The sequence below is a fragment of the Perissodus microlepis genome, chromosome 12 (genome assembly GCF_051167445.1).
Source record: "Perissodus microlepis isolate ML-2025 ecotype Zambia chromosome 12, ASM5116744v1, whole genome shotgun sequence".
NCBI classification, from domain to species: Eukaryota; Metazoa; Chordata; class Actinopteri; order Cichliformes; family Cichlidae; genus Perissodus; species Perissodus microlepis.
The window spans coordinates 35,877,016-35,888,786 of record NC_140472.1 but is presented as its reverse complement, the minus strand read 5'-3'; the positions used below and the strand labels follow the sequence as shown (position 1 = coordinate 35,888,786).

The window sequence follows — 11,771 nt, the reverse complement described above, 5'->3', positions numbered from 1 at the left end:
GCGCCACTAACTGCCATTATTGTTTTATTTTCTTTTTTTTATTTATTATATATGTTTTGATCTCACTCTCCTTAACCAATCAAACCTCGCTCTGGTAGCAGCTTTAAACTCAGTATGACCCAGTCTGTATCGCATTTCAGCATTTTGTAGGCTGGATTGCCTACAAAGCACAACAAGCATTAGCCCGCAGAGCCACAGTAAACAAAGCAGCATAGCTTAATGAATTCAGTTCAAATCAATATTATTATTGTAACCTACATCAACAATTATTTTATGATAAATTACGTAACATCTACAACAAAAGACTTACATTTGTGGAAAGGCTTGGAGCAGCCCAACATGTGAGCTGGAGTGTTCTGGAACGTTATATTTGGTCTATATAGCTGCAATCCAGGTCATCCTTCACCTCTTCGTGACTTCGTACTTATGCAATTAATCACTGGAGAGATGGACAGGTACGTTTATAAATAGTATTATATTTGACCAATTTTCTTATACATAGCGTTGCCCTGGGGGTAGAGTTGATTGTGAACTGGAAAGGGGAAATGCTTATGAACTTGTAAATGAAAAAACATGATGCAGTTAAGGTTATCTTGTTTGGTTTTTATTTAAGAAAAGAATTTGTTCCAGTGTGCGATGGCCGAGTCTGCTTGTTTTCTTGGAGATAATTTCTCCTGCCTTAGAGAAAATCCTCTCACATGGAACAGAAGAGGCTGGAGAGCACAGAAACTGCAATGCAGTTGGGTAGAGATGCAGGAGTACGGTCTTCCTGGGTCCCACAGACTATCAGCTAAAAAGAATAAACAAATTAAATTGCTGCACATTTAGTAGAATAACATTTTAAGATTATATTAAAAATAAAATATATTTTTATTCAATTTTCATTCAATTAAATTGAAAGAGTCAATTGGAAGTCTTTCTAAAGTTATTCAATGATTTTTATATTATGAAAAGAAGATTTTTGACATTTTAAGTATTTAATGTTTTCAGATAAAATAAACACACACAAAACAAAAGCAAATGAAAAGAACAGAATCCTAACAAATCCTAACAAACCCACACGATTGACCAAATTCAACTCAACATACTCACACACACAACAGAACCAGACATCACATGACTGTGGCTAAATGAATCAAGCCTCAACACAGTGCTTCTGAAGCAAAGGGGTATGTCTATCAAAGACTATTACTTCAGTTTTATTTTCATTCGATGCAAGAAAGTTTTGTGATAACCAAACTTTAACATCATGAAGACAGTTAAACAAAGGTGGCAGTGGGTCAGAGACATCCAAGTTCAGGGGGAAGTAAACTTGGATGTCATCAACATAGCAGTGGAAAGAGATGTTAATATTTTTCGAATGTAGAGTCCAAAGGCAGCATATACAGGGAGAACAAAGTAGGACCAAGAACAGGCCCCTGGGGCACACCACAGTAGATATGGGCAGAAGAGGAAAAGTATTGTCCCATAGCAACGGAGAAAGTCCCCTCTGAGAGATCTGATTTAAACTAAGATAGGACTATGCCTTTGAGACCAACAGCATGTTCTAGCCTCGATAATAAAATGTGGTGATCAACCGTATCGAAAGCAGAGGTCAAATCAAGTCAAACTAAAACCACAGAGCAGCCTGAGTGGACGGTTAAAAGTAAATCAACGTTAGAACTCAGGAACACAGAAGTGCAGTAACATGTAACAACAGCTAATTACTATACATGAGATGAATTAGTTTTACCAGTCAGAAGCATATTTAATGTTGGTGTAATGACCTGTAGTTTAATGATGACACTGCTGTGACTGATGATCACTAATCAGTTTCTGTGGCTGTGATCTACAGCAGGTGTAAAACATGCACAACAACAAATCAGTGCTACTCAGAACATCTGACGTTTCATTTCATAAAATGCTGCAGGCTGATGAGCTGCTGAGCTCTTCTCCCAAAATGTTTTTCATTAACTCATTTAGTTGATCTTTTTGTTCTTCCTGGAGGTCTTCTATGTCCTCCTCATTAGTCAGATTCTTCATTTGTTTTTCATGTGTTTGCATCAATTTCTTGATCTTGTTCAAGTTTTCAGTCTTTTTGGTCACACGTCTGACTAAGTCATACATTTCCTTCTTATGTTCTTCCCTCTGTTTTGCTAATTCATCCATGTGTTTCTTCTGGGCTTGGTTGAACTCTTCAGCTTTCTTTCTGGCTTCCTCTTCATGTTTCTTCTTTAGATCATCCAGAGTTTTCTTATGAATTTCCTCCAATTGTTTTATTTCCTGTTCTCTTCTTCTTTGATCCTCTTCTTTATTGATTTTTTCGCATTTCAGCTTTTCGTTATAATCTTCCTGTAGTTTTTCCATTTTTTCTTTCTCTTCCTCTCGTCTTTTGTCTTCGTCTTGTCGTTGTTTGTCCCACCATTCCTTCTGTTCTTTCTCCCACTGCTCTTGTTTTCTTCTCATCTCTTCTCTGGCTTCTTCCAGTTTTCTGTCGACATTTTCTTTTGCCTCTTTTTCTGACTGAATTTGTTTGTCCAGCTTTTCAAGTTCTGTTTCAAATTCTTGTCGACGTCTTTCTTCTTCAGCTTCCTTTTCCCTTTTCTCCTTTTCCCTGATTTTCTGCTCCTGCTTTCTCTTCTCTTCTTCTTCTCTAATTTTATTTCTCATTTTTTCAAGTTCTTTTTCTCTCTGTATTCTCTCCTTTTCTCTCTCTTCATCGATTCTTTTCTTCATATCCTCCATTTCTTTTTTATATCTTCTTTCAGTTTCTTCCTTTTCTTTCTGCATCTCTTCTTCCTTCTCCTTTAAAATCTTCTGCATCTCCTTCCTTATCGCAGTTTCAGCCTCTTGCAGCATCTTGTTGGTAAAGCAGCGCCTTCCATTGTTCTTCATCATGGTGTCAATCTTTGCTATCAGATCACTGACTTGTTTTTTATTTTGTTTGTCATTGTTATTGAACACATGGTATCTTCCTCCACAGTCAGAGATCAGCTTCTTAAAGGAAGGATCACAGTTGTTTTTGATGTAGTCCTCTGAGGACAATCTGCTATGCTCCAGTTCATCTCCTCTGGTTAAAAGAACGATGGTGAACTTTTCAGAATTCTTCCCAAAGAATTGCTTGATGAGTTTCAGTGTCTCCTTCTCCTCTGCTGTGAATCTGCCGATATGAATCACCAACAGGAAAACATGTGGTCCTGGAGCCAGGAGACTGACACATTTCACCAGCTCTTCTAGAACCTCCTCATTGGACAAACTTGTGTCAAACAGACCAGGAGTGTCGACCACAAGAACAGGATGACCGTCCACCTCACCGTGTACTTTCTGACATTGTTGTGTAACTGATATTTGACTTGATTCAGCTTTAAACTCATCTCTTCCTAAAATGGTGTTTCCTGTAGAGCTCTTTCCACAGCCGGTCTTTCCAATCAGCACAATCCTGAGACAGTCTGAGTCCTGTTCTCCAACTTCACCACCTAAAACATGAAAACAGTTGCATTTAACTTAGAGTTAGATCAGGACTCAGTGGGTCATTGGAAAATATAAAATCTAAACTACTTACCAGTAACAAGTTTTAAGACTTTCTCCATTTGTGCGTGTAAAAATGTTGTAGTTGTATAACAGCACAGTTGTCCTGTAGGCTGACTAATTTTGTCAACAATCTCAAACATCTCTGGGATCTGCTGTTTTTTCTTGATGCTGAGAACAACAGATCTTCCTCCACAGCTCTGACGGAGCTCCTGGATGTCCTTGTCTTCCTTTAGAAAGTTTAGGACAGCTGGATCTGTAGGATCTGACTTGACAGTGAACAGAATCATGTTGAAGTCATTGACTCGAGAGCCGAATGCATCCTGGATGGTCTCTAACTCTCCTTTGTCTTCATTAGTGATGGCAGCTGCAGGTAGGACCAGGATGAAGGCATGGACACCCTCAGGATCACAGAGGGAGATACACCTGAGTGATTCCTCCATCACTGCCTCCTGAGGTTTTCCATACAAGGCAGGCAGCTCCACCAGGGAAACCCAACGTCCACACACCTCTCCCTGATGTTTAACACACTCTGATGAGTTGGAGACTGAATGAAGCTCAGTCTGACCTAAAATGGCCTTGGCTGCTGACGTCTTCCCTGCTCCTCTCCTCCCAAACAGAACCAGGTTCAGACTGGACTTCAGATTGGGTTTAGCTTCTTCTTTTAACGTTAGATATTTTCCCCAGTTTTTACTCACTATCTCATTCATTTCTTCCATCAACTCTGAGGAATCTGAGAAGGAGTCTTTTCTGTCAAAATTAACGAAGTGCTGCCTTTGTTTGGATTCTTCAATGAGTTTATCCACTGAGTTATTCCCTTCTTCATTATGTGTTCGGATGACGATGGAGTGATTAAAAGCATCTTGACCAAACAAGCTCAGGACCAAATTCAGAGTCTGTCTGTTCTCCTCAGTGAAATCAGAAGGTTTCACTAACAGCAGCAGAACGTTTGGTCCAGGAGGACAGAGACTCACACAGCTCTTCATCTCTTTAAACAGTGCTTCCACAGGCAGACTGAAGATGTTGGGAGTTTTTACAACTGTGGGAGGTTTCCTGTTCCTCTCTCCAGAGCCAGCACCAGATTGCTTTCCTCCAAAAGCTTTAGACTCTTTTTTCCCAACGAGGAGCTTTTCCAGGGCTGATTTCTTCTTTTCACTTTTTCCAAACAGCATTATCCTGAGTTCACGTGCTGCAATAAAAAAAAAGTTATTTTACCTCAAAAAATTATGAAACACATATTTATGTCACATTCCATTACATAGTTTTTAATTGTTAATCATATCACTTGAGAAATAATCATTTACAACTTTGTCTTAAAACAGGTTGCTTAGTGATAGCGCTGGCAGGTACACTTTCAAATATGGTTTCTTGATGACGGGCCGGGCTAAGTTTGAACAGCCATGTCAGCTCTCTATTAAGGAGGATAAGCTTCTGGGCAGGTTTTAAAGGCACTAGCCTGATATTGTTGGACAGAGGTGGCAAAGGTGCAAACTTTCTTTACTTAAGTAGAAGAAATGAAGCAACTTCTTTACTCAAGTAAAAGTGGAAAAGTACAGGCTCTGAAATGTACTCAGTGTAAGAAAGTAAAAAGTAACTTGTTGAAGAACATTTCTATGAACAATTTTCATACAAAGGTAACTGAACCTTGTGCTATACTAATATAACAATGAAATAATATTAGTGCATAAATCTAAATTCGAATGAATGTACTCAGTTTGAATCTGTTATCTCAGACACCTGCATTGAATGATAGCTTTAAAAAATAATTATTTTCTGTTGCCTGTTGTAAATGGTAACAGTGAAATGAGTACAGTCAAGGGTTATAGTGGGCGGGTGGGGAAACCCTAAGAGGGAAAAATATCACAACTCACAAAAATCTTTAATATGAGCTTCAGTAGATTTTCTTGACTGATGTCTGTCCTCGCCACTGATACTAAACTGTTTATACTGTCTTTACACTAGACAGTATAGAGTTGGGATAAAGTTGGAATTTAGCTAATGAATCATCAGCTTAAACGCAAATTATGAGCACTCTGATCATGAGCACATCAGCCACTGTGCACCAGTCCAACACAATTCTAAGCTAACCTGTTTACACTGGCAGTACCTCTGGATTGGCAGCCCGGGCTGGTGGTTCCCATCTTTAAGAAGGGGGACCAGCGGGTGTGCTCCAAGTATAGGGGGCACACACACCTCACCCCGGGAAAGTGTATGCCAGGGTGCTGGAAAGGAGAGTCCTTTCATTAGTCTGACCTTGAATACAGGAGGAACAATGTGGTTTTTGTCCTGGTCTTGGAACACTGGACCAGCTCTTTACCCTCTAGAGGACACTTCAAGGTGCATGGGAGTTTGCAAAACCAGTCTAGATGTGTTTTGTGAACATGGAGTATGGGGAGTCTGCTCCAGATCGGTCCACAGTTCTGGAGCTGCTACAGCAAAAGCACGATCTCCTCTAAGTTTACGCCCAGTCCTGGGTACATTCAGGAGCAGCCGATCAGCTGACCTGACAGAGCGGATGGGTGTGTAAAGCTGTAGCAGCCCGGAGAGATAAGATCGTGCTAGGCCATGGAGAGCTTTAAAAGGAAATAAAAGAATTTTAAAATGAATCCTAAAATGAATGGGCAGCCAGTGAAGTGAAGCTAAAATAGGGGAAATGTGCTGAAACGTTCAAGTGCCAGTTAAAAGATGAGCTGCTGCATTTTGCACCCTCTGTAGATGGGTAGTATATGATGTGCTGACCCCAATATAAAGTGCATTACAGTAATCCAACTTAGCGCTAACAAAGGTGTGGATCACTGTCTCAAAGTGCTGCTGTGAAAGAATTGGCTTTATTTTAGTTAGCTGAGTTAATCTGACTGTCAAGCTTCAGATCAGAGTCCACTTTCACCCCCAGGTTTGTGACAGCTCGTTTAACATATTGGGCCAAGGTATCTAAATACACATCGGGGTCTCAGTGGGGCTACCAAAAAACATCACCTCGGTCTTTTTATCATTGAATTTTAAAAAGTTAACAGACATCCAAGCCTTAATGTCATCAAGACACTGAACTAATTACTGTTTGGAGTATGTGCCTTTTTCCTTTAGAGGGACATAGATCTGACAGTCATCAGCATAAAAGGGAAAAGGATGGCTGCTGTGTTTGCTTCGGACTATTCCTCACCCCCTACCCAACCCTGTGGCTTGTCACGTGCTCCATAATGTTGTGCTGTGGACATTTATGTGTAATGTCTGTGTTGTGTGTGTATAGTGGGGGGGGTCCCATTTCACTGCAGGGCAACCTGCATGTGGCGAATAAAGCCTTGATTGATTGATTGATTGATTGATTGATTGAAATGCAATGCAATGCCGTGTTTTGTCAGTATAGAACCAAGAGGAAGCAGTATAAAGATAAGAGGAGGGGGCCTAGAACTGAGCCCTGTGGGACACCACACAAGAGAGGAGCGGAGGACGACACATGGTCACAGAGACTGACACAGAAAGTTCGCCCCGCCAAGTAGGACCTGAACCACTCCAGTGCTGTGCCCCTAATGCCCACCCAAAACCTTTAAAAGGGCTGATTCAGAGCTATGAAAGGATTTAAAACCAGATTGGAAAACCTCTAAAACATTTTGCTTTTCCAGGAAGGTCATTAATTGGCTGTGAACCATCTTTTCAAGAATTTTGGAAAGAAAATGTAATTTGGAGATAGGCCTGTAATTTGCAAGAACTGTAGGATCAAGAGCAGGGTTTTTAATCAGGGGTTTGACTACTGCATGTTGAAAATCTTTAGGGACTACACCTGACATCAAACTGGTTTACCAGCTCAAGAACCAACGGTCCAACTGTAGGTAACACCTCTTTTAAGAGTCGAGGAGGGACAGCATCATTTGGAGACCCTGCAGGCTTAAAACAACCAACAGTCTTCTTTAAAGTGACTGAGAGGTCACGAGCACAAGGAGACATGTGAGCCCTGGTGGAGGAGACCTCAATAAAAAGGGGAAAAAAATTTCACAGGCTGCAGACGAGGGCTCGATACATTCAGTATGTGGTGCACCAAGAACAGAGTTAATGGTTTTAAATAAAACAAGCGGGTTGTGACAGTTTGACAGAATAATGTCAGATAAGTGTTTTCTGACAGCTCGGGTTGTGCTGTTCAGCCAGGACTTAGATTTAGTTTTAGGCAGTCTGGTTTTTAATGGAGCCACAGTGTCCAAAGCAGTCCGACAAGTGGAATAAAACCATGAGCTTAGGTTCTCAGTCTGTGTGCATGAACACTCCGGGATTTTAAAGTTTTAGTTAAAAACTGTTGAAAACTGCTCAGCAGTGGAGGAGTTAAACATGCGACAGTGCTGAGGAGCAGTGCGATGTTTGACCCAACATCCGCGGGGAATTAAAATAGCAGCAATATTTAACATATTGTATTGTTAAATAGTCTAGTCTGTTTCTGTTACTGTACTGGAGTAACTGTAACCCACATAATTTCCTTAGGGATTAATAAAGTATGCTGATTCTGCTTAAGAAAGAAAGTGTACTTTATTGATCCCCGTGGGGAAATTCCTCTCTGCATTTAACCCATTCACTCAGTGAAGCAGTGGGCAACCATTGGGTGCCCGGGGAGCAGTGTGTAGGGATTGTACCTTGCTCAGGGGTACCTCAGGGTAGCTGTTCAGGGGAATCGAACCCCCGACCTTCCGATCATGGAATCATGGACCACTCTACCTACTGAGCTAATATATTTTTTTATATAGTTAGTGTGTTTCTGTACAGTGTCCTGTTTTGTTTGTATATGTGGGTTTTTTTTGCTGCTGTTAGAACCAAATTCCGCCCTGTGGGACCATTAAAGGATTATTCTATTCTATTCTATTCTATTGCCAATCTCCTTTATGAAACTAGCCTCTGATGGGATCCAGATATTTGGGACACATTTCAATTCTTGCAACCTGATTCCAACTGTGTGATTTTTGGGCCTAGGCATCGTGGTCAAATTGTTGATACTGATGCTTAGTGAAGGTCAACAATCCTGATTTCCAAGCATTAAACCTTTGGTAAGTACAGATAGTGTTACACTGGATTATCTTGTAAGTTGTTGTTGTTGGCAGAACAGGGCGACATGTACTGTGAGCATGTTGGATTTGTTTATCAGCCAACGTTGCTCCTAAAACCAGCAGCACAGTGTGATCATGGCAGTTGGATCCTGCTCCACCCTGCTGCTGCACCTGTTTGTTGTGTGCTTTCACTTCCAGTACCTGAACAGATGTTACAGTTACTCTCTAAATGTACTCTCTGTGGACGGTGTGAGTGCAAAATCCTCACTGCTGATCAATAACATGTGAGTGGACTCACCAGCTGTTTTGGTTGCCATGATGTCGATTTTCTGAAAAGAGCAGGGGATGAACTGGAAGGAAAAAAAAAAGTATTTTAGGTTCTTTGAATCACACGACATGTGATGGTGGGTGGACAAAGGGGCTGTAAGCATGAATGGTTCTAATGGAACGGCAGAAAAAAGAGTGTAACACAAGTTACATTTAGACATGGTAAATAGTATTTGTATAGCGCTTTACTTAGTCCCTAAGGACCCCAAAGTGCTTTATACTGCATTCAGTCATTCACACACAGATGATGGCAGCTACATTGTAGCCACAGCTGCCCTGGGGCGCACTGACAGAGGCGAGGCTGCCGGACACTGGCGCCACCGGGCCCTCTGACCACCACCACTAGGCAACGGGTGAAGCGTCTTGCCCAAGGACACAACGACCGAGACCGTCGGTTCGAGCCCCGGCTTGAACCGACAACCTTCCGATTACAAGACGAATTGCCAACTCTTGAGCCACGGTCGCCCACATCATGAGTAACGGCTGAAAGAGGGATCACATCTTTCACCGTTAATAAGTGAAATTGAAGTCTTTTTAAAGGCCAAGACTGATCAACCAGATTGAAGAATCAGGGGACCTCAGTCTGAACACATGTAGAAGTGTTTTATACACATGGATGATTTATTTCACGTTCTCAACCTCAGAGATCATTTATGCTTTCAGGAAGCCTACTGTGCACAAGAAGATATTACTTGAATGAGTTTTAATTAAAGAATATTATGATGGATCCATTTGATCCACTCATGTGTGCTGCATTCAAGTGCATAATTGGACTAAGATTATTCCAAACAGTCGGACAGAAACGACCAACTATAGACCACATCACCTGGATCATAATCACATTCACATCTTACTACAAGGATTAATTTAGCAAATGCTTCTGAGAATGATGATTAGATGAGATCACGAGAGTCTAAAAACTCCAGTAAGTGAAACACGATCTGTGATCGTGTGTGGGCGGTACAATCTGCAACAAAGAGAATACCAGGACCTGTTCCAGCCTGCTGGGTGTAAGTGAGCAGCTGCAAATAAGGTGTGTGTGTGTGTGTGTGTGTGTGTGTGTGTGTGTGAGGGGGGAGTTGTGGCAGTTTCAGTAGAGAGATTAAAATTTTCATATAGATAAAATATTAAAATATTCCTCTTCACTCAACTGTCTCACCCTCCAGTTTATATGCAATCTTTCTGTCTACTCAGAGGAAATTATTGATGTCATCATATGTTATATAACAAATAACCTAATTTTCATGTTTCTGCTCATTCTGTGCAGTCATTTGATAAAAGCACAAAACAAATATTAAGAATTATAGTTCTGCATCATAACACAAAGGTTCACTCTGCAGCCATAAAGAAAAGATGTAAATGAGGAAAAATCAAAAGTATATTAAAGGCAGTAACGATCAAAATGAAACTATCATTAACAAAGAGAATCACAGCGCACCTCACAGCACAAACACAGCTAACAAAGGTGAAGCAGACCTGCAGAGAATCCAAAACATGAAAAACATTTAGTGATGAGTTTAACTGTTCAGAAAAAACAGCAGATAAATTTGTGCTTTACCTGTTTGTCGTCCTCCGAGTTCACAGGTGAGACATGGCGTCTGCTTCTTTGTTTGGTTGCACCTCTGACGACGGTATGAAGGCGGGCTTAACGCTGCCCAACCAATCAGAAGTTAGAAACACTGCTCATGTTTTCTCTGAGCCTTATTTTCTTCACTTTTAATTGGGTGGGAACAACCACCCACCCATACTCTGTGTGCTGGTGTTTGGGGGGGGAGGTGAGTCTACTCGACACAAATTTATGCTTTATGTTTTTATATTTGTACAGATTTGTGTCGACGTTCAGAGGCTGGATCCATGCAGAACAGATGACAAAACATCTGCATCGGTGCGCCTTCATGTTTGTCGTCTGGTTGCACCGATGTTCTGTACGACATCCTGATGTGTTGTCGGTCTGATGTTCGTTGTTTAAAGTTTAAAAGAATACATTTGCCCTCTGTCACTTTAATGCAGCGTGCATTGTGGTTGTGTGAGAAGTCGAGAGCATGAAATTTAATAACTCCACAGACTACAGCTAATCTGTCAGAAAGCAAAAGGAATCCAGGGCCTGTTCCAGCCTGCTGTGTTAGGAACGACGGTTACAAATAAAAGTGTGAGACAAAGATCGTCACAACAAAAATGTGAGTGTGCGTGCCTGTTACTGTTGCTTCTGCTTTTTCTCTTCAGCTTAACTTTTTCTCAAGATGACTCTCAATTTTGATGAACAAATTGGAGTCTATTAGACACCACAAGTGTGATTTGTAAATACTGAACATAATTTTTGAACAGAAGGGTGACTGACTGAACACTAGAGCGTAGGTGAAGAATCAGATTTCATGGTTATTGCTTTGGAATCAGGGTTATGACGTATCATGTGTATCAGTGGGGGCTGTTAGTTTTGGTTCAAAGACTTTACTGTCATTACTCAACATGTTCTCAATCCCAAAATGTAACAATTTTATAGGTGACAAATCTTCAGTATGTTACGCTTTCGGCCACCCAACACGTCTGCTTTTTTCTGTTTCTGTTTCTTATATTTTGGTGGTTTTCTAGATTATGATTTATGTTCTGATTCTTGTCTTGTGCTGGTTTGATTTTGTATTACGGGTTATATTTTCTGTCAAATCTGTCTTTGTAAATTGTTTCCTGTTTTATTTTGATAGTTCCAGTCCTATGTCAGTGTATTCAGTTTTACTTCCCCGTCTCGTTAGCCCTAATTTCTCCGAGCTGTGTCTCCCTCCTGTTTTCCATTCCGTGATTACTCAACTGTGTATTTAAGCCCTGTGTTTGCCTTTGTCCTTTGTAGTGTTGTGTCCTCTACATGCTGTTTGTTTGGCATGGGCTAGTGGGCCTGGCTTCCAGCTTCTCTGTTCGGTG

The 11,771-nt window shown here is 40.9% G+C and overlaps 1 protein-coding gene across 2 annotated transcripts; it reads right to left on the bottom strand.

Moving 5' to 3' along the window:
* Positions 1–588: 588 nt before the first annotated feature.
* On the bottom strand, positions 589–10,502 carry LOC146376801 (GTPase IMAP family member 8-like). 2 transcript variants are annotated; one of them, XM_084945400.1, is made up of 4 exons: positions 10,417–10,502; positions 8,830–8,881; positions 3,542–4,696; positions 589–3,455 (listed from the first exon to the last, which is right to left on the bottom strand). In XM_084945400.1, exons 2-4 carry the CDS (start codon positions 8,846–8,848, stop codon positions 1,894–1,896), a joined length of 2,736 nt encoding a protein of 911 aa, XP_084801526.1. In that variant the 5' UTR covers positions 8,849–8,881; positions 10,417–10,502; the 3' UTR covers positions 589–1,893. The 2 variants fall into 2 exon arrangements, with proteins under 2 accessions (XP_084801526.1, XP_084801525.1); XM_084945399.1 differs by having other exon boundaries at positions 8,830–10,444.
* Between the last annotated feature and the right edge of the window lie 1,269 nt (positions 10,503–11,771).